Source organism: Tauraco erythrolophus, chromosome 5, assembly GCF_009769465.1.
Source record: "Tauraco erythrolophus isolate bTauEry1 chromosome 5, bTauEry1.pri, whole genome shotgun sequence".
Taxonomy (NCBI): Eukaryota; Metazoa; Chordata; class Aves; order Musophagiformes; family Musophagidae; genus Tauraco; species Tauraco erythrolophus.
The window spans coordinates 15736586-15762590 of NC_141469.1; the positions used below are offsets into that span (position 1 = coordinate 15736586).

General features: G+C 43.2%; 1 protein-coding gene across 1 annotated transcript in view; it reads right to left on the bottom strand.

The window, feature by feature from the left end:
• Window positions 1-400: 400 nt before the first annotated feature.
• The window catches only part of ZNF827 (zinc finger protein 827), an 82005-nt gene continuing 56400 nt past the window's right edge, over window positions 401-26005 (bottom strand). Inside the window, exons 9-14 of the mRNA XM_086611995.1 lie at window positions 10982-11119; window positions 9288-9459; window positions 7654-7820; window positions 4341-4532; window positions 4072-4249; window positions 401-1208 (exon numbers count right to left, since the gene is read on the bottom strand). Coding sequence (XP_086468121.1) covers window positions 401-1208; window positions 4072-4249; window positions 4341-4532; window positions 7654-7820; window positions 9288-9459; window positions 10982-11119 — 1655 coding nt within the window. The remainder of the gene's footprint in view (window positions 1209-4071; window positions 4250-4340; window positions 4533-7653; window positions 7821-9287; window positions 9460-10981; window positions 11120-26005) is intronic.

Below are 26005 nucleotides of genomic sequence, written 5' to 3' on the forward strand. Positions count from 1 at the left end.
ATAAGGGATGTGCAAAAGCAATGTCATGGCACGCTGCAGGCAGCCTCTCTTTCACGCACCCGCACGCACACGAAGACCAAAAATAAAATGCATCAATATGTAATCTTACAAGTGCTGATTGCCGTTAAGGACACTCTTTTTCAGCTTAACAAGACAAAATAGTTTCTTAGATAAGAGTACTGGGAACATGCCTCTGAAGGTAGAAGTATGCATTAGGTCACCTCTTGAGGATTTAATAAAGCAGCTTTCATGTCAATGCAATAAGTATACACACAGAGCCATTTTCTAAACCTTACTAACGATATAGTACAAGTGTCCGTTACCTCTTCGGTCTACGTTCTGCAGCAATGTGGACCTGCTGGGTTTGGTGGGCTATTTTTGGTACAGAATGTAACTGCCCTCAGACAGTTTCTGCCCTTTCTGTTAGTCCAAGGTAGGCGAGGAAGGAGTGTTTAGGTGAAGAGGCACCTCCTGGTGCAGTCTGAGGTCTGGGTGGATGGAATGTGAGATCATAGTGGTTTTTGGGGAAAAACATTGTTAAAGGAATAAGGTGGGCAAACTCTGAGTTCCAGTATTTGTCAAAGCACAGGGAAGTGCCGTTGATGGCCAAGGCTTTCACTGCCAAGTTTGGCTCTGCCCCGCTGCCGTGCGCAGCTGACATAGCCACTGTTTGCAGAGCCTGGGAGGCAGACATAACTGAGAGGGGCGACAGGAGGTTCCTGGAGCTGTTCACTGGTAGAAGTGGACTGGCTTCCTTGGAGGTTGAGTACTGGCCCTTCTTTTCCTCTTCGGAGCAGTCCCCGTTCTGGTGCTTCTTCACATGGCGGCTGAAGACAAAAGGGTGGGTAGTCTTGAACAGGCACTCGTCGCAGCTGAAAGTCTGGCGTGGAGCATGCTTCAATTTCTTGTGCAAGTTGAGATTGTCTTTGCGTTTGCAGCTGTAGCTGCACTGGTCACAGTGAAAGGGGCGCTCGCCAGTGTGGACACGCACGTGTTCAATCAGCTTGTTGGCCGTCTTGGACAGGTAGCCACACTGGTCGCACTTGTAATGGTTGCCAAGGCGGTGTTCTCGGATGTGCATCTCCAGCTCCAGCTGATTTGCTTTCACTGTCTGGCAGATCCGACACTTGTACTCCATCTTGTAGTGAGTCTTCAGGTGGCACTCCATCGCTGCGGGGCGGTTAGTGGAGTAGATGCAGAATGGGCACCTGGCAACACAGCAGGGAAGGGCAGGGACAGAGAAAAGCGAAGTCACTCAGCTTGAAGACCCGCATTCCTGGTTTTAACCCTGTCATTCAGCCCCTCTCTGACCTAGCAAAGAGGAGAAAAAGGTCCTTAAGTCCTCCCTGTAAAGCCTCTTTAGAATATTTGGTTCACCTTGACGCATCTCTACTTAGAGGAGGTTTGCCCATTGAGTGGCAGGAGAGCTCACGCGTTCCTAGGAAATCACTGATTGACTCTGAAGGAGAACCCCTTTAAACCTCTGGCTTACCTTGATGGGGAAGATTCTGCAAAGCAGGCCGGGTAGTGCAGAGTGGGTGACTGATTCACAGGTACTCTGTGTAACGACATTCCTACTGTTTGCACGAAGTCACTTTTGCCATTTTTTCCATTAAGAAGTGGTTAAAGTGAGTGTTTACAGATGAGTATGAAAGCAGCTGTTTAAGTAAAGATGGAATAAACTTGTAATACCACACGTACAGCAAAAGCTTAGGAAACTCCTTTTATGTGACCTTGAACAATAAACTTGCTGGGTATGCTGACAGGAGCAGCAGTCTGTTAGGATGATTTGTAGGGATTCCCGTTTCTGGGAGATGAGCTAGCCATGCTCAAAGAGGGTGTGTGTTTGGCAGTGTTTGCCTACAGCCTCCTCTGCCACGGCAGGGATTTTTCCTGTATGGGAACAGGATGTGGGCTCTGCTTACTCACAGCAGCGAGCGTCCGGACCGGGGTGGACGTGGCAAAGGGCCTCACCCCTGGTTCCTGGACCAGGAAGGGCTGAGAAGGCTGGAGGAGGGAATGTGGAGAGCTTGGAAGGAAGCCTGAACTGAACAAGCCCGGATGCCCAGCAAACCCAAAACACACCTGCTTTGGCTTTATGCAGTTGAGACGGAGGTGGTGAGGACAGCTACCTGCCAGGGGTCTCGGCTGGGTTAAACAGAGCACGCTCCCTTCCAGATCTAGCTGGTGAGCTAAAAGAGCAAGTCGAGATAAAAAGATACATCTGAGGCACCTGGCGACTCTCACACACGTCACCAACTCCCGCTGATCCGTGTTTGCTGTTTAGCGGGTCTGCCGGTTGTGCTCTAGCATTTCCCATCGCTTCTAAGCAGAGATCCTCTCCCTCCGTGTGTGTTTTCCCTTGCTACAGCTGGTTGCACAGAGGCTTAATTTTAATCTACCTGCTAATCAAGAGACTTTTGAGCACAGCGAATAGTACAGGAGGACAAGCAGGTACTAAAACATCCGGACACTTTTCCTGAGGCACATCAAGGACTCTGATCCAGAGAGGGAGCCTGGCATTGAGGCTGCTAACGTGATTTGATTAGCTCTATTGCAACAGAGGACTCAGCTGTCTATGCACACATACCTCTCCTGGGCTGGGTGCTCTCTGGATCAGAATCTCAGATTTTGACCTGGAGCTGGAGGAATCATGTTTTTTTCTCTTCCCCCACAGCAAACAGGATACAGAAAAATACAATTTACTTAGATCTCTTCAGGCTCTTCTGGATGCCTTAAAAAAAAAATAAATCAGAGCTTTTTCTTAGGTGCAGCTTTCAAGGTACCTAAGTGTTACTTGAGTTGGGCAGGAATAACTTATGTAGACTGAGAAACCCATTCTGTCAGGAAGGTCTGAGTCATAGGTCATGGTTTTTCCTTGGTAAATAGAACAGATTCTGTGCAGCTCAAACCCAAAGTGCATTAGACAACTGGTCTGTACGTCCAAGACAGACATCCCGTCGTTCTGGCACACTACTTGTTTCTCAGTCTGGTCTTCTTCCCAGATTCAGTCATCACATCTCAAGTGACCACAGTTCATGGAACTACTGAGCTGGAGACCAGACGCTGCCTGGCAAACAGAACCAGTTTTCAAAATCTGCAGTGCAAACTGACAGAGCTGCTCCTGGTAACGCTAAACGTGGTGCGCTCCTCACGTGACAGTCACAGCGCACTGAAAATGTTAGTTTGCTTTGCAAGAGCAATAGAAGCAGGGAGTCCTGTGCTGAACCCTAGCTGGGCTTGGAGTGGTTCCAGCCTCTCTTCCTGCAGCAGCTGGAACAAATGGCGACCAGGGACGTGCATCTTGCATAACGTCACACTGCCTGCCCACAGAGAGCAAGCATATGGCCCCAGCAGTCACTCCTTCCCTCAGGGTCCAACTCTGACATAAGGGCACGCTCCTTCTCTAGAAACACTGGTCTGCACCAACAGACCTTAAAGGACACCACCTTAGCCAAAGCCAAAGGGCTTTTTTCCTAGAAAAGCTTATTACTGGTTACGTGTTAATTTACACAGCAGTGATCGTTCTGGGGCGTGCAAACCAAAGCAGAAAGAATAGAAGTGATTAATTCTTGGAGAGGACCGACTTTGTGTTAGAGTCTACAAAGGTTATAACCTTTAAGGTTACAACTTCATACCTAGTTGCACAGACTGCACAGGGTTTAGTTTCTTTGAGCCAGGTGCACAACAGAGCCTGTGGTGCGTGCTCTCTTTTGCTCTGATGCCTTCAAAACAACCCCTCTCAGTTTGCCAACACCTCTGTGTAGTGCTGCCTCATTCTCTGTCGGACCCATCACACACTGCCTCCTATTTGACCTGGAAAGGGAAAGGACCATAGTTTGTTACAGCTCTAAGACGAGCAGATGCTACAGCTGCTGCTAGGTCACCTAGCCGCTATAACGGTGCAAGCCTACATTAAAGGACTGGGCTTGGCTCATCTAAATCCAAGGAAGCCCCAAATATGGATCATCAGTCATATAACTGCCCTTTCTAACTGGCTCCCTTTTGTCCTCTCCCCGCAGTGTTAGAGGTGCTTAACACAGTAAAAGTTTGTGTACTTGCTTTCCTTACTTGAGCCCACCGGTGGGGACAGTGTGGCATTTCTTGTGCTCCAGTAACTGCTCAGGTGTCTTCATGAACTTGTGGCACACATCACACTCGAACATCCGTGTGATCAGGTGGATTTGCAGGTGGCGCTCAAACATGTTTTTTGTTTTGCAGACGAAGTTACAGAAAACACATTCAAAGCCTGAAAAATAGAACAGGAAAACATATTCCTCACAGTGTGGCCAGACCAACTGCGTAGAAGGTGACAGTTTATGTTTGTTTAACTGTTTTACCTTTCTCTGACTTCTCTTCAGTGTTCACTGAGGTCTGACTACCAGGCACTACAGAAATGACTAGCAGGTTGTTCGAACCCTTTTGTTTCGGGGTTATATCTGCATCATCTTTGCTGTTGGCAGAGTCACTCAGTGCTGACAGCGAAGATGAAGATGGACTGTTAGATTCACTGGGTGTCTTCCTCTCTTCAGCTGAAAAACAGGAATAAAGAGCAATACCTGTTACAGCAGCTAAAATGGAATCTCAGTGATCCTGTTTTAAATTTCAGGAAAAATATTTATATTTAAAGTTAATTCAAACATTCTTACACATAAGCCTGAAATTAGTTGATCTATTAAGAAATCATAGTTGCATCTCCTTCCTTTTTATTAGCATTTACAACAGCACATCTCTCAGTTTATCCTAGAATTGAGTGTGTCTGTAATGGTAGTGGGAAGGGAACATGCAACTCTGCCTCATTACTAGGCTGAAAAAATCCCGAGAAAACACTTGATTAGCTCAGAGCTCAAAACCAGTTAAGGAAGGTCCTTAAGAAGGTCTCTAAGGTCCCTTCCAGCCTATGCCATTCTATGATGGTTATAGCCTGATCTAGTTGAGAAGCGTCCCTGCCCATGACAGGGAGTTTGGATTAGATGATCTCTGAGGTCCCTTCCAGCCTATGCCATTCTATGAAATAGAGCTTCTGTAGGTTTGGGGTGCAGAAACCTTAACTGCCTACTGGTCCAAGCTAAACTCCCCTCACCTTTCTGTTTATGTGGGTCCTATGGGTAAATTTGGGAGGAAGGGCAAAAGAGAATAATCTCACTCATTGTACTGAGGAGCATCCTCAATCATGACTGTAAGAGATAACAGCGTGGTCTCAAGATTTATCTGGTTTTATCAGGACCTCTTATTGAAAATAATTGATTTAAAAACCCGTTATTCAACTGGATCTAAAGCTGAAGCCCATCAGAGTTTCCTCGTGTGTGCAAAAAATGTATGAAGTTCACATCCCGAACCCTATCACGCACTGGAAATGAACAAGAGTGAGAGTTCTCACAGGAGAACTGCTGCGAGCCAACGAGGCAAGGATGGGCAAATTATTAACTCCCACCTACGTCTTGGTTTAATCAGAGCTGTGTTGTAAAGAGACTTTACTAAAACTTCATATTTTCTATGTGATAAAGTCTCCCGATCGAGGCCTCTGCAAACACCAGTACCTATGTGCCTGGCTTTAAACTGGTGAGCAGCTCCTTTCAGTCTAAGATAAAAACGTAGGAATGCACTAATGAAATCTGATGACCCAGCTGTCAATAAGGAGGACGACTAGGATAGGATATCATACAGAAAGATTCACTGACCTTGGGGACCAGAGTAATAGAAATGGAAGGAAATTTAATAGTACACAGTACAAGGTCATGACCTGAAGGGCCAGTAACAAGAATTTTTCCTACAAATGAGTGCTTAAGTTGGAGACAGTCAAGGAAAAGAAAAGAAGAATTTGAGCAGAACATGGGATGAATATGAGCAATCACTGTGGGGGAGCCTTCAAGGAAGGTAAATATGATCACAGAATGCTACTGTGTGAGCTGTTCCCAGGAGCTGCTGCTGTTTTACACTGCTACCGCTACTTATTTCGCCACGTACAGCTGTAATTGCCCATGTTGAGAGCAGGGGTTCCAACACGGAACACGTGCAGCAAGGGATTGGTACAGGGAGGAAAACGTGTTTCATGTAAGAAAAGGCTTGATGTACATTTTCAGAGGAGAGGGTTGTTCTCCATAAACATACTAAGGGAATAAACACTGTGGAAGGAGGGAAGAAAGGTGGAGGCAGCCAGAGGTGGACTGCTGTTTCGGATAAAGAACAGTTCTGGCACAAGAACAACATACGGGTATTCTGATTATCAGTAAGACACACGCTGGAAATTTTTAAAAGGTCCCTGATCTTTAATGCAGGAAAATCTGCAGCTGCCCATCTGTGGAAGTAGTTGGTTTAAAACAATTACACTTGTTTGAAGACGTATGCCAACATCCTTACAAACAGGCCTTTTATGACTTGGTAGCATCACAGGGTAAGGGACTGGAGTCAAGTGACCGAGAAGATCCATTCTATTTTTTCCTCTCCGTGTTTGCCACATGTGCAAGCGTTGGGCGGAATCACTAGCTCAATGGCTCAGTTCAACACAGCGGAGGAAGAACAAGGGGGTTTTTGTCTTTCTTTAACAGACAAGCAGCAGCTCCAGTCTTTTAGCCACAACAGGAAGGTACTGAGTACGGCTGAGTTTGGAGCTCTGATGCAAGCTTTTCACACGGCTCTGGGTGGCGTTTCCCATTTGCCTTGACTTCCTACATCTGAAGTGGAGTTAGATGCAAACACCTCAGCAGGGAGCAGTGCCGAGAGCTATGCCTGGATAAAATCCCGTGAGAGAGTTCCAGTAGTTTGTACTTCTGTAGTTACACTTAACTTATGTATCTGTCAGCACAAACAACTGCATTCTTCTCTCCCTTCTCCTTCTCCACCCCTCCCTGTTTGCCGAATTTTATTCCTGGTAGGACAGGAAAAGCAATTTAGCAATGGAAAAATTGCGCTGGATTCAATTCAGGTTCAGTATTGTCAACACAATTGTTAGTAGTTTGTGACAGCAAAATGCTTCTGCCTGGTGTTATAAGAGGAATTAATTAAAAAGATTCTAATTTTCTTCTCCTTAAATTATGCCAGACTTCATTAGTTGGATTAAGCATATGGAGCTTGTTTGAAAACTACTGTTGCTCTTATCTTTGGCTGCTAAGTGAACAGGAGCAGGGAGAGAACTCGACTTGTTCTGTTATTCAATACAAAGTTACGTTTATGGTATTGCTGAATCACAGTGTCGACTAAACATCAGCGTGAAATTCCAAACTGGTAGACCGCAGGGGCAAACACACTGAAGAGCGAAGCTCACCAGATCGCGCGCTTCAAACTTCGAGCCAGGTGTGCACAATCAGCACTCCAAGTCACCTTATCATCACTGAAGCCAAACCAGGATTTCGATGAAATAGTAAGCCGGTCAGAAAAACAAACAAAGTATGCCGACTTCAACAGGGGAGGGGATTTGGGGAACAGGAAGGAGGAGGGCTAAGTCATCCTTCATTTATTTTGCTAAGCTTGAAAATTGATCTGCACTATCAGGTTATTTGCCTGGCTGGAGTCCAATTCACTTCAACTTTGAGAGATCACACCTTAATTAGCAAGCGTTTCAGTGAAAGTAGAGTGCTAATGGGAAGTGTGAAGGTTGCACCTAAAAAGCAAGGGAGAGAGAGATCACTGCAGCTGGGAGAGAGGGATCATCACCTGTGTGCTTGCCATTGACGTGAGCCTTCATATCTGCCTCTTCCATAGTGACAAAATCGCACGCTGTGCAGCAAATGGAGAACATCCACTGCTCTTTATCCACATGGAGGGACATGTGACTGACAAACTGGACGTTCATCTCTGTCTCAAACCCACACACATGACAGCTGCAGGCAGAAGGGAATTCGAGAGTAAGAAGCGTTAAAAAACAAACCACAAACAGGAGCATATTGCCTTTCCCTGAATTTGCAAGAAAAAACCCTCACTGCACAGATTTCTTCTCTTCCTCACTGGTGAATGTTCACTGCAAAATTCTTTGTCTGCTGAACTGCCTTTGAACTGATGGCCGTGCCAACGTGATTAAGGGCAGGCCCAATGCAACAATCCCATACATGCTATAATGACGCTAAATAATCATAAAGTTAATTAAAAACTACAGATTCCAGATGCTGCGCATCACCTAGCTGATTCCTTTGGGCAATAAGAGGCATTGCAGCTTTGCCAAGATGTTTAGTACAGCTGATACACTGACAAACGGAGAGCTTGCTGCACACTCCAGGAGTTATTTTCAAGCCCTGGAATGGTTCCCATGCCAAACTGGGATCTTGTGCAAAACTGCCTGGCAGTTTCAGTGTAAGCAAGTAAAAATGGGTTCAAACATTTCTTATGCTTGACTGGAAAGCAGCAGTCATCAGCTATGCAAATAATTAGCAGGGATACAGATTTCACAGCCAGTGCATAAACAGAGCGATATCGAGAGGCAATGGAAAGCTCCCTTTAATTTAACTTTCTTTGCAGAGTCCTCCTCTTGCTTTGATTAGGCCATTAACATTTAAAACAAGACAAAAACATTTAAAAAAGGGGTATACTCTAAGGCACTATTTTGCTTTCCCTGGGGGATGGACCAGATAATCTAATCCAGCAGGTCTCATTTATTTCTTACTTCTATGATTTTGTAATTAAATCTGCTCTTGGCACTTTGACTAAAAGTAAGAGTGATTTGGTAATCTGCTTGCCCGCTGGAGTGCACATCACAGTTTGCAGAGCACACAACAGCGCGTACAACAAGGAGAATGTCCAAATATTCATTTTATCTGGGCAATTCCTTTTAATTTTTCAGGCAAATTCTCTTAAAGGTTTTCTTTCTTTTATCACATTGGTCACTGAATGTGTATATCTCTAGCAAATGGAGGGAACGTATATACAATTCTTATTACTATTTGATTTCATAGATTGGAAAACAACAGCGCTGTCGGAGGCAGCGGGAAGCACCGCGCTTTAGATTTGCTGGGAATCTGTGTGCACGATGGGATGTTTCCAAACATGAAACTTAAACGAACACAGCATGAAAAGTTAAAAGAGCCTTCTAAGAGCCCATCTGCCTCACAAAGCCGTTTAAAACAACCAAGCCCACCAAACTCCAGAGTCTTTCCCGACGGCTAGCCAAGTCAAACGGCACGAGGCCGCCAGCCGGGTTTTGCTGCTTTGCCTAAGTCAGATACGGGCACGACAAGTACTTTCATGGCAGTTCCACCCTGCAGCTCCAGAAGGGTGGCCCTGTAACACATCCTGAGCAGGCAGATAAGACATTGAGATTCCAGCACCTGGCACACAGCCCTTGCCTGAGTCCTCACCTGTAGTAATAAGGGTGCTTCTTTCCATCGCTGCCTTCAGAAGTGACAGCGCTGACAATGTCCTCGGTGTCTGTACTCACCAGCTTCACAGAATGGACGGTCAAGTGCTGGTTCAGATTAGCACGGCACTTAGCAGCATAGGGGCACAAGTGGCATTTGTACTTTCTCTCTTCTGAAAAAGAAACAGGGAACCTTAGATGTATATTTCATTTTGAAGCAAGCTGGTTTTAAAGCTGCCAGTAACCAAGCGTGCGTTCCTTTGGATTTCTCCGAGCAGCTTTCAGAATGAGGTGCTTTGGAAGCTCGACGTTTTGAAAACTTACAGGAGTTCACAGCGATTACTCAGGAAAAAAACTAATTGGGAGGTAGTTTAGGGCTAGTTTTTTTAACTTGCTTTACCATTTGTAGTCAGAGAATATAAAACTCTATAAACTGGAAAACTGGGGCAACCGCTGCTCTGAGAGCTGCAGCAGAGCCAGTAGAGAAACAGGTCAGTAATCTACACGTACTTCCTTTACCTAGCATCTTTTATTTGATTTTTGGGTCCAGTTACTCTTGAGGTTGCCCATGTGGTCACTTGGAAAGAGTTCATTGTTGATGATTTTGTATTGAGATCTGAGGGTGAGGATGAAAGGGAACACTGTATCATTAGGCCAGTTCCGAACACAAACCAACAAAAAAACCTCAAAGAACAGTTAAAGAAATTAAGCAAATTCATCGTGAGTTTCTGATGCTTCACAACTTAAAAAATTTAAACCAAAAATAATTTCATTTTAAATTAAACATTTCTAAATCCTGGCAGCACATTTTTTGTACGTGCCAGGCTTTATTTTACAAAGAGTTGATTAAAATAACCAAACATTACTTCAGCTTTTACAGCCTTTCCCTTTGAGAAGCTGCTGCTCTAAATTTGAAATATAATGCTACAAGTGTTAGGGGAAAGGCATTCAATAGAGCAGCTTGGGACTAAGAAAACCCCATGACCCCATGGAACGGAGCGTTTGAGCCTTTCCAGCACAGCTCTACTAGACACTACAACATACACCAGCCTTATACCAACAATATTTTTCAGCACTGCATCAGAAATTCTTGCTTTCAAGTCTTATTTTGAGCAGTGCACCTCAGCAGGCTGGCAAGGTGCGTCACCCATATAAAAACTCCATTAGTCTCAGCTGATTTGAAGCTGATTCACTTTAAGAAGGTTGGTATGGGGTAGAACAGCCCCGTTCCTCTCAGAAGAACTGGATGATGAGAGCAAAGATGAATGACAGGTATTAAATCCTTTCAGTTTCACCAGATCTGAAACACCAAGGCCAACTCTTTTATTGTTCAGTGACATTCAAAAAGCTCATCGGGTGAATGTAAGAAAGGCTGTGCCTTCTCTTCAGAGCTCCATTAACAGGCCCAGTTAACCAGTTGGTGTCTACAGGTTGGTCTACTGGAAGCTGTACAAACTTGAATTTACACCTTTTGTAAAGAAAAATTACAAGTAAGGCTGTAAAGAAATAAAATATTAGTTAACTCCCTGAACACGACTCTGACATTCTGTTTCTGTGTTTGGCTCTGCTCTAAGCGCAAGGAGCTGAGGACGCTCACACGCTCTTCTGCTGACCTTCTTCCCCCTCCACTTAAACCATGACAAACACACGGATTTCCTCAGTGCTGCAACAACCAGCCACAAGGCATCGGCTTACCTGTGTGCAGCGAGAGATGCCGGGACAGAGTCTGCTGTCGACCAAACACTTTTCCGCACACGTCACAGGGAAAGAGCTGGTCATTAAATTTCCAAGATGGCAATCCGTTTCCCACCTCCAGCCCCAGCTTTTCTGTTTCTATGCCAAAAAACACGTAAACAGAAAGTCACATTCTAACAACTCTGAAGACTTGCAGGTTTCATTCAGTAGAGTCCTGTAGGTGTCATGTAAGATGCAAGGCCTCAGCTGCACGCTGCGTGATCTGGCACGTGAGTGCGTGTAAAAAGGAAACTCTCAGTGATGGGAAGGAAATTAATCTCCCATACGTACTCTAAACCAGAACGCTTAGTCTAAGTGTTCTAGAACATAGACACAGTCGAAGAGTTAAATCGGATTATGCAAGGAGAGAAAGTCAAGAATGGGCAGGGCAAAGCATTAACCTCTAAATCTGTTTTTGTGGAGAGACCACTCCTTTGGCTTTTTCCGTCACCCACCTTTGCCTGGTGCATGAAGGAGGCCTGGCCTGAGATGGTGGTCTGTTTTACACTGGACTATTATTTATGGCTGAAGGAAGATTTCCAGACCTTTTCTATAGCGCTGATGCAGGAATTTTTGCTACATGAGCAGTCTTACATTGAAGGAGAACAGAAAATTGCTCAGGCAAATGTTAAATGAAATGTTAAATGTGCTGTGTCCTACAGCACACCGATGCGTGGGTGGCATCCAGGGTAAGCTCTACCCAGCACCTGCTGGCTTAGGCATCAAAATCCCCAGCAGCTTAGATGACCATCCATTGAAAAAAATGAGATCAGAGCAAGCCAATTATGTTTAAAGAAGTGGGTTTAATTGTTTCAGGAACAGAGAGAGTCTGCCATACCAAAAAAGAAACTTCACACAGCATAAAACACAGACATGAAGGCACTCTTTTCAGGAAGTAGAAAAAGACTGGGACCGAGGAAGAGGGAAAAACGGTACACAGTGCTTCAAGAAGTTAAAAGCATGGCCAGTTCCGATCTGGACAGAAGGGAGCAGAGAGCCAATGGAGACTGGGGAAAGCAGGGATACTACTTAGTTCAATAAGAGAAACAGTCTCAGCAAGCCTCGTGTAAAGAAATATTCTCTGCAAGGGTCCTGGTTCCTGAGGAGAAGGGCCCACTGCTGTAAGAGGTGCACAAAACGGCACGGGTGCTCAGCAGATTTCCAAGTATAACAGTCAGTGGCAAGAGGGTTTGGTTTAGGACTTAGTTCTGGTAAAAGACCTATTTCCACTGGAATGAAAGATGCAACGTGCAGAGCAACTTTCTCTAAACCAGCACCACCTGTGGGATTGCTGCCCAGAGCTAGCTCCACCAGTGCACGCGTGCATGCCGTGATGGAGGAAAGCCATTTGGCTGGGGCTTTCAGGTAAATGAGGGAGGAGCTGAGGACAGGAGTACAAAAACATCTTGTTGACTGTAAGTTACTATTGTGGAGGTTGGCACAAACTAGGAAAATCCAATGAAGCACCGAGGTATAAACACCCTCCTTGTGCAGGAAACCCGTCACTGACAGAGTCACCTACCACTGCAGATTTGACTGGCACGTCCCAAAGAGTCTCTCCTTCACAGACAGGTGTCCAGACGGCTCTGCTGTGGTTTAGGCCAAGAGCTGTCAAATGCTGTGGTGAATTTAAGCAATAAGAAACACTATGCCTCATTTGGAGCAGAGATTCCATGTGGCAATCTCAGCGAGTTCAGGGATGGTCATACTTGCCAGCCCCTTTTCAGCTGCTGTTACTTTCTCCTGTGACCCTGTAACATGTACAATATTCAGCACATCAGAGGAATTACGAGGCACCTCTGAGTGCCACCACCCAACAACGCATTTTTCTTACAAGAATTTATAGTTAGAGAACAAGTTCTGCCTATTCAAAATAGCCATTTTGTGAAATTAAAAAGGAAGAATCCCCCATCCCCTAAGGGCTGTAATTCACCCATAACCTCCAGGAACTTCAACAAAGAATGATTCTTTTTGTTACTATACTTGAGTTCAAAACAATGGAAAAATCTGACCCTGTACTAATGCTACAGATATTTTAGCAGAGCTTTTTGAGCACATAATCAAAACAGTGCTTCAAAAGAGGAAGATGGTCATAATTATAAGAGAAGGTCACAAGGGTGTAGGTTGCTTCAATATGGTCACAACAAAAATGAATTAATTGGGACACATACCAAACAAGCAGGCTCAATTAAGTAAATAAGACTCTTAACAATTCACTTCAGCATTAGTCGTCAGCCCTCTTTTATCTCTTAAGAAGAAGAAATATTATTTCCTCTTTCCTATAGTGGATTTATAGCTATCAGTTTTGGGAAGCTCATGGGAAGCTGGAAAAATATCAGCTTTCTGATTATCTCGAGCTGATGAAAGCTAGTCCTTTGCAAAGCAGCTGTATATTTTTTACTGATGTGAAAGAGGATACTGTAGGTGTTTTGGAAGTACTTCTGTTTACTTTAAAGCTTTATTCTTGGAGTCTTAACTACAGTGCTTCTTTCTTCTCTTTCAACTCAATCTTCTCTCTGTAGCGAAGTGCTTTTTCTATTCATCAACCTGCTTTGTTTGTTCATGGTAAACCAGAGTTGGTCTCTGGCGCAACAGGAGCCTCAGCACTTCGTGGAAGATTTCTCAGCTCCAATGGAAATCACCTACTTCCAACCACCTTACCCTCTGGGCAGCTTTGTCTGCAGCCTGGAAACTGGAGCTCTGTACCCAACAGTGGTCCAGAAATCTTGCCAGACCATACCCAGTGACTGACCTCCCCAATGACCTGAGCAATCAGGTGAGTCAACATCCACATTCAGTGCTTGGGCTCTGTCTCAGGGAATGGTGCTTTCTGCAAAGCGGGCACAAGTCCAGTGACTCTGCGACTGTAACGCTGGTTTGCGCACAGCTCTCCGTGCATCCCCCAGCACTCTGCCAAGACAGTCGGCATTGGTATCCTTTAAGAATACCTTACACAGAGGGTCACTCAGTGGCCAGGGAGAAAATGGATTGAGACCAAAAAATGTTAAATAGTTCATCACCATTGTAAGAGATGTCCCACAGAAGTCCATCTTTCACCATGACATCTCTATAGTAAAATGGAACAACAACAAAAAAAGGAATTGCTATAAGATTTTTGCTTTAAATGAATACTCCACAGCAAATTCCAAAACTTCTGTTAGAAAAGCATACATGAAAAAATAATACTGAAATTATTAAGTAATAGACTGCATTTCTGTATGGGTTTTGGAGTTTAAAACAAAATATTCTTAGTAAAATGGAAGGCCTCCAGGTTCTCCAGTACATCATTAAAAAGTCATAGAAAGATTAAACACAGTATATGACAGGCTAGTAATAAAATTATTTTGAAACCATTTTGCATAGAAGTCTTAAGAACTAAACATTTTATGTAAAGGTAAAAATTCTCAATGAAATTTAGTGAAATACATCTTTACGGACACTTTTCCTGCCCTTCTATGTCAGCTGGTATCATTTCCCTACTAACCCCAAGTCAACTTCATAATGAGTAGCTGTGTAACGTTGATCATCCAAGATGGGGTCAGAAACTGCCGAGAGTGTCACCATCTGCGTTTTCCCTGAGGTGAGGATAAGGCAGACATCAACTGCAGAAATACTGTTCTGTCCCTCCGAGTTAGTGATTATTTTTTCTCTTATCCTCAAACGGGTAATATCAATATGGATAGTGCATTAAACCACCCCTTCTGAAAAGCCTTTAGCCTGACTTTTGTCAGGAAATGCCACAACCGTATCTGGTTGAAGCTGTAACTGAGGAGAACAAAGTGTGACCTGAATACATAAGTAACTGTCTGGAGTCACCAAATCAGCCTTGTGACTGCCAGTAGCTGCCACGCACCAAACGTTCCCCAGGGGCTGCCTTTGGACTCCGATATGCAGTACTTTGCTTATTTTCTTTCCGTTAGTTTATGTATTGCTCAGTTACTGCTGCACAGGGTTTTACACTACATGATGTTTTAATCTGTTGTTCAATGCCATGCCTACCTTTCTATCTTTATACTCATAACTGAAAGAACAAAACCACTATTTGACGGAAAAAGACAAAGCTAAGAAAACAAACAAAAAGTATGCTGAAGTGTCATTCAAATAAGATAAATTCATGTTTATAGCCTTTGCTGGTTACTGTCTGCTCTCACATCATGTAACTCAAACAGCTGCTTCTCAGTTTCATCTTCACACCTCCATAGGCCTCAGAAGCAACAAAATCCACAAGGGCAGATCCTTATGGTCACATGGAATCCTACAGATATAAATTAAATAGATTGTCCTTTGCAATAAGTATTCCTTAAAGAGCTGGAAGTGAGAGGTGCTGATGAGTCTTAACAAGGAAGGTCAACATTTATTACCTCTCCATTTTTCTAGAAGTGTATGTCACACCTATACTTTGGGTTATTCAGGCAGTTTGACACCACACAGATGGTCAAGAAGAAATCAAGTAAGTCATTTTGAAAATGGAGCAGAAATCCCTTGAAGGGAGAAAATAGAAAGTGGTGGTTAGACTATTTTCAGTCAATCCTGCTTGCAAGCCAAACGCGATGAAGAAAACAAGTGAGATGTCTAGAGATCTGGTGACAGAACAGCCACCCAGGGTGAGGCTGAGAGCTAAGAGGGAGCGATGGCCAAACTCAGAACAGGAGGTGAACTGGGAAAAGGTAGAGGATAGCTGATACAGAAGAAGAGGAAAGGAAGTGTGCAGCATCTCCCTTCTCATACTCCAGGGGATAAAACTCAATGCGAAGAACACGAGATGCAGAGGGAAGCTCCCATGGAAGAATGCATCTAAAAAATTCCATCAAACCAGAAAATGAATATACTGACCAAGAAACAGTGCTGGACAAGGTAACCACTTTTCTATGAGCTCGTGGCAAGAGGATGAACATTACCAGTAGCGCAGATGTCCCACAGCAAGGCACCTCACTTTGCTCTGAAAGACTTAGGACATTAAGAGTCATCAGATAACTTTTGGTTACCACCATTCTGAAGTAAATTGCTGCTAGTCTGTCCTTCGCGATCTTTCAAGTACCCCACCTTTACCCAAAAGGTAAATATACTCTGTGCAGCTCTATATGAACGCCACAAATGCTGGTTCCATTTGCAAGGTTATTTCTATTTTGTTATGCTTAAAAGACACAAAGTTCAAGAAATTATTTATTCAGAAACAAGGTATTCAAGTCAGGCAATCACGCAAACACTGCTTTAAAAACATATATTTGGTCATAGAAATTTTCTTTCCTCCTTCTGTCTGCATTCATCTATGTTATTATAATGTCTTCTCACTTTCTGTAATGCCCCCATCATCAAAGAGGCATTTTATTGCTGTGGAGCCTTCCACTTACATGTTCATCTATCACCTCTGGCAAGCACCCTGTATTTAAAAATTAAGAACTCCTTTTGTGAAATATGTAATTAAGGCCCTACTGCAAGTTGTTTGTCGAAAGCCTGTGAAAGGCTCACAAGCTCAAAAATATATTGAGTATACGAAATTGCAGTGCTCCAAACACTATATATCTGACTCCCTTCCCAACTTGCTTTCATGAAGGTTTTATTTGTAGCACCAGAATTCTTATTTCTAGTAAGTCAGTTAAAATAAATGGTGGGATCCTTCCAGATACTGTAGTTCCCGAGTAAGATACGTCTTGCAACTTATCTAAGGATCTGTGATCCTGAGTGGTCCTGCAGTCTTCATTTGTCACCACCAGCACCACAGCAACCTGTCTGGCTTTATTTTAGGATGTATCTTTTACTGTGAGCAGACCCATCCACTATTAGCCAGAGATAAGCAACTGCTTTTTTAGCATAACATTTTTCTATATTCCCCACAAAAATAAAAAGAAGAAAACTTTTTTCTTTTTTTTTTTTAAAAAAAAAACAACCCTGGAGCTTCAATTGAAATTCCAGGCTGGTTTGCCTGACCTCTTTGTGCTGTTTTTTTAATGCCTTTTTGTAGCTATTAAAAGCAGTGAATGCTGTCCCTTCTAATACCAGTTCAGAGACACCCGCTCAGTCAAACCCCAGTCCCCTGGGCTGGCCAGAGGTGAGTTTGCACCAGGCTGGGAGCCACCCAGCACTGGCAGCAACGCCCTGTGCCCAAGCTGGCGTGTTCGAAGCGTGAACAAAGGAAGGGTCTATGTAGCCATGCTCTCGGCCACAACATGCATCAGGTATGAGAAGTTATTTGGAGGGATTTAATAATAAAAAAAATAAAAAATTAACACAAAATTATGGCTCAAATAAAAGAACTCTAGTTCCACTTGTGAAGGGGACATGTACTTTTTGTTTTATAAGTCCTGCAAAACTGCATGACAGAAAACCACACAAAGGAAGCAGAGAAAGTCTCCTTGCTAAATAAAACACTTTACCAACTAATGCTCTTATTTTTTTTTCTCAAATGCTTTTGCAAATATCTATGGAGTATGGCAAAAAGCAGTAAAGTTATGATAATTTAAAATCCTTGATGTGGAAGAAAATAGAACCCAAGTACCAGTAGCATGGTGCTTAAGTTGCTCTTTCGAAAAACATCAACCATGAAAGTTGAATTTATTTCAATAAAAAGCGTGCCTGACCCACAAAAAGAAACATTAATATTATGCACGGAAGTATTCCAAATGCGCAGCGATAGGCAACAACCCTTGAAAAGGTTGCTGAGAAGTGATAAAGATGCTGGGGTTTGTGAAAATAATAAAAACAAATAAAGGATGAACTTTAAAGATGACGCCATAGAGGAACACGGGAAAACAGTGAAACCCGCTTACTGCTAAGACTGAGCCCGATGCTCAAAACTGGACAGTCAGAAGCAGTGTGAGAAAAACAAAACCTGCATCAGGGCAAAGACAAGGTAGGGACACACTGACTGCAGAACACGAGGCCACTCCCCACCTTCTACCTTTGCATCAAAACTGGCACCTATTTCAACTTCATTTATACAACAGAAGGCTTCTGAGTAAACAGTGAGGCTCACGATAACCTTCATCTGCATTATAAAGCTTTGAGATTTGCTTTTACTGTCTGTATCGAGCCCAAAACATAAGAAACAACTAAGAAGAGAGAAAATCCCCAGTTCAAAACTTAAATCAGCCTCTGTAAATCCTGTGCAAGGTGGCTGGAGTTGCAGATTTTTAAGGAATCCTAAGGCTGCAATAATGTTGCAGACATTTCTTGGAAATTATTTTTACATGTACAGTATGACATCAAGTTGAGGATAACACTGGACAACACCCTCTGTTCCCCCCAGGTTGCATTATCCACTGCGCTGCTTTAGCATAAAGCATAAACAGGATTGTCACAATAAAAAAAGAACAGGACAATGTAAAATTCCTGACATATGTAAAGTAAGGCCCTGAGCTGTGAATTTAGTGGCCAAAAAGAAGTAGTCATGGAAGAGTCCCTGTAGCTCACTGCACAGGCTCCAAGAGTTCCTCAGTCATTCACAGTTATCGAAGTGAAGGAGGTCAGTTTGGATTCATGACTACAGATGAAATATTGCAATACTGCCCAGATGGAAACTGGTTTGTTTTTTTCACTGGGGGAGGTGAGACATTGCAAGAAAGGGAGAGGAAGCACCAACAAATCCGCTCCCCCAAAACTGTTTTTAAAAGCTTCTCGATCATTGTTGGCCAAGAGAACAATCAGTTCTTTCAGTAGCAAAGAGGTCCATGGCCATAACTTTAATTTTCTTGCTTGTTTAGAAATAATAGCTATTGTAAATAAAAGTTAAATTCTGAATCTGTTGTCAGAGAAAAAACTGATAATGTGCTCTCTGCTGTCTTTGCACAATCAGTTTTATTTCAATATAATGCTAGAACATCCTCCTGAAAATATCTTCATGATAACCGTAAGATGTGCCATAATGAATTTACATGAGCTCTCTCTAATTCACCCCCAAGCAGGTGGTCTTCACATTTGGCTCAACCATGTACACTGCTTGTAACATTTATTTTGGGTACTAAAACATTGAGTTCATAGGAACTTATGAAGTATAATTTGCTCCTATTGTTATTTTTAAACCACAATTAATTAATTTCCACAGTGGCAATACGTTTCTACCCTTTTAATTTCTTTCCTACAATTCTGCTTAAGACACGCTTCCTAAGAAACTCTTTTAAAAATCACTGAGAGACATTTGTGCACATTTAAGACCGTTACGGTGTATGTACAAATTTTCCTTTTTTTCTTCTATTTTTGCCACCGTGCCAATTTCTCCTTGCAAGTCCACCTCAAATAGGGGCTTTTCTTTCACACAGAGAAGGCAGTAACACATCTAGGGCACTTTGCAGAGGCCAACGCTAGCACTCTCCATCCAGAATTCAGGTACAAATAAAGACAAATTGGCCTTTAGACGGTATTTTTCTTTTCAGCTTTCTGCATCCTTTTTAGGGAAGCAAAAGCTGCTGTACTGGAGAAACTGTAAGCTGGTGACCAGAAACCTCAGTGGGGGAATGCAAAACAAAGCCCCAGATGCTGACTGAGTCCCTCTTCCTGAGCTGACTGAATTAACGCCAGAGAGTCCAAACTAGATGAAAGTAACCATGAACACTGGGCCAGATCCACCTTTCCGTGTTTCAGCAACCTGCCAGGCAAAGGCACCACCCTTCACAGTACGTAGCTGCTGCGAAAGAAAACGTTCTTACTGCTTTTATTGCAGATTCCCCAAGTGATAAGTAGTTTAATCTGCCATTTCTTTGAAGCCCTTAACTCATTCTTTTTACCTCTCTCCTTGGTCTTTCTCTCATCACAAGCACGTGCGTCTACCTGCAAGCCGTCCACTCCGTCCTTCTGCACCCCCTGTCCCATCTGCCTTCTGCTCGGGTTGCATTTGCGGGGCACCAGTCGGCACTGCGGCTGCCCCAAACTCAGCTAAAACACCCAGTATCCTGTAGGGAAAATTCGTACCCTGATTGAAATCACGCTGTAGAAGGAAAAAAACCTGCTCCTCAGCTTTGCTAAGATTATTTGTAAACAATGGTCTTATTTCCTTTATATAGAGCTGTCCAAACAGCTGGATGAGTTTTGCGTTTGATTTACTCTCAGGCAGACAAATATGATAGAAGACAACCTTGTACAAGGTAAGATAGGTGAGGACTGGGGAGTCCCAAGGTAACTCTAAAAAGAAATGTCAGGAATGATGTGTTCCAATTCCTTTTGCAGAGCGAGAAAAGTAATTTGAAAACCTGTCTTTCTATTTCATGCTGAGCTTGTATTTGGAAAAGTTTCGTATTCAGGAAACAGTCTGACCCAATGCTGATGTTCACTTTTACAAAAGATTCCGATATTAAGACAGACAAAAGAGTACATGAAGCTACAGATGGATTTGAATGAGAAGTAGAGCCTAAAACACAGCATGCTGAGTACTTACAAACCAAAAGCCTCACCTACCAAGCCTTTCTCAAGAGGTTATTTAATCGCCATTATAGCTTTGCTACTGAATTTATATCATGGAATTAGAGCTGGAAGGGACCTCAGGAGACCATCGTGTCTCTCCCTTGCCCGGAGGCACACCAGTCACACACTAAACATACCCATCAGTCCCAACAAGTGCTTGTCTAACTTATTTTTTTAAAAAACCTTCCCATGACAGAGGTTCCACAGCCTCCTGTGACAGTTGTGCTAGTGCAAAACCACTCCACTGCTAGAAAGTTTTACTTAGTGTTTACCTTAAATCTCCTCGGCTGTTATTTGAGCCTGTTATTCCTTATTCTGCTCACATGACCATAGGCAAGGTTTATTTTTTCTCTCTCAAAGCTGTCATTTTACATATTTGAATACCATTATCACGTCTCCCCTCTTTTCTTCTCCAGACTAAATAAACACAAATTCTTCAACCTTTACATACAGCTCGTGTTTTCTAAACCTCTGACCACCGCTGTCCTCCACATTGTTCTTGGATTACAGAGCTCAAAATTGAATTCAGGGCTCCAGCTGTAGGGCAGACTTACCACATGTGCCTTACAGACAACATTCCTGACATCTCAGCCGGATGTTTGCCTTTTCTGCAATGCAGCTCTACGTACAGTATCCGACCAAGACTAATCCAGATTCCCCCCTCCTTAAGTTGCACTGCCTGGGCATTCCTCCCTCCCCTTTCTTTGTGGCACTCATCATTCCCCCAAGCACAGAATTTTGCCCTCACTGAATTGGCTACTGTTTTCCAGACTGTTTCTTCAATTCCTCAAGATAAGACTGAACTCTAATTGTGTCCTCTGAAGTGCTTATGGCACCTCCACACATGGTATCACCAGGACATTTAATAAACATGCTTTCTCTTCCATCATCCACGTTAATAAAAGGACTGATTAATACTACAGCAGGCACAGACCCTTGCAGAACCACACATGGTCCCTGGCGTTTGACAGCTATGCTTAACCACTTAATTATAGTTGTACCTACTCTTGGTTTCCTGGCTTACCATAAGCATGTTGTGGGAGGCAGCATCAAAAGACTTACTCATCTCAAGAAGTTAAGTTTCCTTAAGGACCTGGCAACAACTATTGTTAGGCTTCTTTCCATGAAAATCTCCAAGTTGGTTACAGTTGTCATTCCTGAAGCCAGCTGCTGTTAATTTGCAATTTTCCCTTTTTCCTTTCCCAAAACACACATTCTATCACTTCATGGTCATTCTTCACCAAGTTACCTTCTGTCGCCTGCATCAAAACACAGGGCCCATGAACTTGCTCAACAGCCTTGTGTTGTCCTGAATTCACTTGCCAGCAGAAGACAAGGTAGGCAAAATCCCACGTCTCATTCTGTGCTTTGGATGAGTGTAGCTGCTCAGGAAGCCCTTCTCAAATTTGACATCCGTTTGTGTTACATACGTATTTAAAAATATCGATAGTGACAATTATTTCACTTTTTAAAAAAATCACTTGCGGTTGAATAACTATTAGAGACTCAGAAAGCAAACCCAAAAAAACATAAGAGATGCCAAAACCTGCCCTGCTTGAAAGGGTAAAAAACCCAATGGCTAAGTTTTATTTTTCCATGTAGGATGAATCAGTTACCTTTGGCCATTTTGCTTTGGATTTGATGTTGGTGATATTTCTTCATGGCTTTTGGCTTGCTGAGTTTCATGAATGGGGTCTAGCTTGGATTTATTCTGAACGAAACCAGGTGGTGTTTGTTCTGAGTGAAACTACTTTGTTCTTCTATCCTTTACCATGAGATTTTGTGAAATAAAAGTATTTTTGCCTGTATGAGAAGACTGCATAGTATTAGCAGGAAAAAAAAAAAAGTTACCCTGTATCAAGGCAGCCCATAATAAAACATAGATCACAAATTTTCAGATGGATGTCAAGTGCCTTTCAAGACAGCCATTAGACATGGACCTGAACGTGTATCTTTCTGTTTGTCTATTTTAATTAACACCTTTCATCTTGAAGGTCCTGTAAATAACTCACAAAATAATGAGTGCACTGACTTCAAATGGAAAAGTGTATGTGTTGTATGGAGAAGGGAACTGGCCAATTCACCAGGAGTTTCATGTGTTCCTCAGAAGGATCCCCTCACATTCCTCTTAGCTGCTGTGGGAACGGCCAATAAATACTGATTGCTGAGAAAAATTAAAACACGTACAACTGGGCGCATGCTGCACACTTCACTGGTCCTATTTTAGCCCAAAAGGGCATCGTGCGCTTTTGAGCAAGAGGCCATTTGCTGATTTGAAGCGGTCTGTTCCACATAATATTTTCAGTTCTGAAAGAGACTTTGTTAGTTACGAAGACTGTGTGGCTGCTCAGGACATAGTCAGCATTACCGCATCACAGATCTGCAACACACGAGCACTAGATGCAAACCTGTTTGGCAGCAGACCCCGAAAAAGCTGCAAGGGAAGTGTAATGCTGGGATCCGTTGCAGCCGCGTTGGTTACGATCTCATTAAACAAACCAGGAATTTGGAACCCTCTGCTTGATGACTGTAGTGCAAAGCGGTTGTCAAGGCAGCTGGGTACGGCGCGAAAGGCGGCTGCACCCAGGCAGACCATCTTGGGAGTCTGGAGACAGGATGCGATAGATAAAAAAACATGCTGGAGCCAGAATCACTGCCACAGTTTAGCACTGAATTAATTATGTTGAACAAATTCTGCAAAATCTGTCTTGGTTTGGGGAACTGTGCCAAGCACAGTCCACTCCTATAGCAGTCCAACTATCTCACCTTCTTAGAATCACTTTGCACAACTTGCCAGCGATCTGTCTCTCACTATCAGACTTCAGAGAGCAACCACGATGGCTGACAGTCCCTGGCCTTCTAGAGGGTGTGAAGACAGAGAGCGTACGCCAGTCAATGTGTGCCCAAAAGACATCCTTTTTGCGTGAAGAATGAAAGTAAAATGCATGTTGGAGATAAGGAACTAAAATCAGTTACTCAAATCAACCTGCCACTCTGTCACAAAAATTTTCCTACCATCTATGAAGCTGTCATACGGGTTGGATTTGTCAGAGGGATCTCGCCAGTACTCTTTTTCATGCATCTGCATGGATTTTTACACGGACACGCATGCCGCACACACGTGTACACACATACACAAAAAGAAGAGTATCTGGTTGAATCCTACCCCAGACAGATACCAGAAGAGGAATAAAATTAGACGGGTGCTTTTGAGGACCAAGAGAACCAGACTTGGCAAGGCTTGTGAGTACCTACCATTGTGTTCCGCAGGCAGCAATGACAGCAGCATAGCGCCTACCTGCAGCACCGCTTTCAACAAGCACGTTTCGCAGAAATACTGAGGCAGGAATGAACAACAGGACCAAGTGCCCGATGGAGCATGCCTTGCATAGTGAATTAAGTGCCACTCCACACTTTGCCACCCTGCCAGGAAGCCAATAGGGGTCAGGCACTCTCATCATCAAGAAACTGAAGGGGATAGCTAATGTCCTGGGTGACATAACTCAGACCAAAACTGAAAGCAAATAAAATGACCATGAACACTAATAATGGGATAAAGCAGTGGGGGAAAAATGCACTGTATAAGTCAATTCATGTGCACGTGCACTCCTCCTGCAACTATACTGGCAATAAAAATTGCTGTTCCATCACAGGGAGAGAAACCGCTGCCAGGATTCTTTCAGAGTTTCAAAGATGACTGAAGTCCGGCAAATATGATTAAGGGATTGGAGCATCTGTCATACAAGGCGAGTCCGAGAGGACTGTACAACCTGGAGAAGAGAAGGCTTGGTGGGATTTTTCCAATCTGTATAAATACCTCAGGGCAGGGAATAAGAAGGTGAAGCCAGGCTCTTCTCAGTGATGCCCAGTGCAGAGGAGGCAAGGGCACAAATTAAAACGCAGGAACTTCCATTTAAACATAAGAAAACACTTCTTTTTTTACCATGCCCGTGGTCAAACACTGGCACAGGTTGCTCAGAGGTTGCCTAGAGAGTCTCCATCCCTGGAGACATTCAAAACCTGACTGCACGCAGTCTTGAGCAACAAGCTGATTCTACTCTGAGGAAGAAGGTGGAGCTAGACTTCCTACCTCAACCCTTCTGTGATTCTCTCAAAAATAATAATCCACAGGTGGTGCTGTCCTAAGCAAATTAGAAATCTACTGCTTGTAATTGTGCTCTCAATCTCTAGTTTTCCTTTACGAATTGTAGCATTTAGGACTGTGAAGAAAGCCATTCTAAAGAAAACAGAGGATTACCCACAAAGTGAAGTTGGAGACTTTTTGGCAGATGTAAGTAAACAAAAACGTAAGAAGGTGTGAATTGTCCTAATTAACTCCATGGGTACATAGCTGGGAAGCTATACAAGGGCAATTTAAACGCCAACATTTCATCACCCATCACTTCAGCAGAAATCCTCAGGGCTTGTGCACTTCACAGTTCTCTAAAGGCATTTTCCAGGGTGACAAAAGTGCCAACAGTCCCCTACACAGAAATCAAACCCTCAAGGTGTCCCTTCGCTTCTGCAGTGCAGTTACAGTGGTCTCAGGGACAATGTACGGTAAATTCATAGTAGGAAGTCTGGCAGCTGGCTAAAACTGTTACTGGCAACTTGTGAAGAAACAGAAACTATAGTTAGATTCACTCTAACCTCATATTCAATTTATTAAAGTCCTGACTTTCTTAACTAACCTAGTGATGACCCAAAATTCAGAGCTGGTTGCTGTAGATGGTTGCAGATGTTTAGTTTGCTGCAGAGCACAGGATACCAGAATCAAGCACAAATACTTCCAGAAAATATTGTATATGAATGAGCACATCTGCAGGTTGGACGAAAAGAGCTCTTGCTATCTACTTTCTAGAGCTTTGAGCCACACAAAATTACAACATCAAGAGGTATACTGACCTTAAAGTGTCTTTAAAAAGGGATTGGGAAGGAAGACACATGCAAAATACTTCATACTGAAGAATGTGTTATCTGTGCAACATGTACAGCTTGATTATTTATCATATTCAAGTTAAAACTAAATCCTCAGGAGATATTTTTCAACTACACTCACAGAAGAAAGTAAACAAGATTAAGTGTGGTCACAGCCACGTCAATCTCACACAAATGCTGACATTTCACACGGCTGAAAGATATGGCCTTGCCTTCACCCTGCTCACGTCCCAACATTCCCACAAACTATTAGAAAATAAAAGGAGATTAGTTCACTGCTTCTCCTGATCTGGCTTACAGTGTGGCCACACAAATGTTGGAACTGCTGTGTCGGAGCATGTGTGAAGATGAGGCCCAGGGAGCAGGTGGATTTCCCCTTTCAGTATTTTAAAGTTATGGTGGAATTACTGCTTTAGAGAAAAGAAGCAGAAGGAGGGTGCGAGCATAAACAGTAATAGGAGAAACGTGTACATCTCCTGAATAGTCCTGCAGTTCCAAACATACGGGAATCTTTGTTACACATATTACCTTAGTTCAATAAAACATAAATATGGGATAATGCCACTAATTGCGTCATCAATAAAAATACAACTGTCAGTACCAAAATCCAAAATTTTTGCACTGTGTTTCTGATTTTCTACTGAACCAATCATG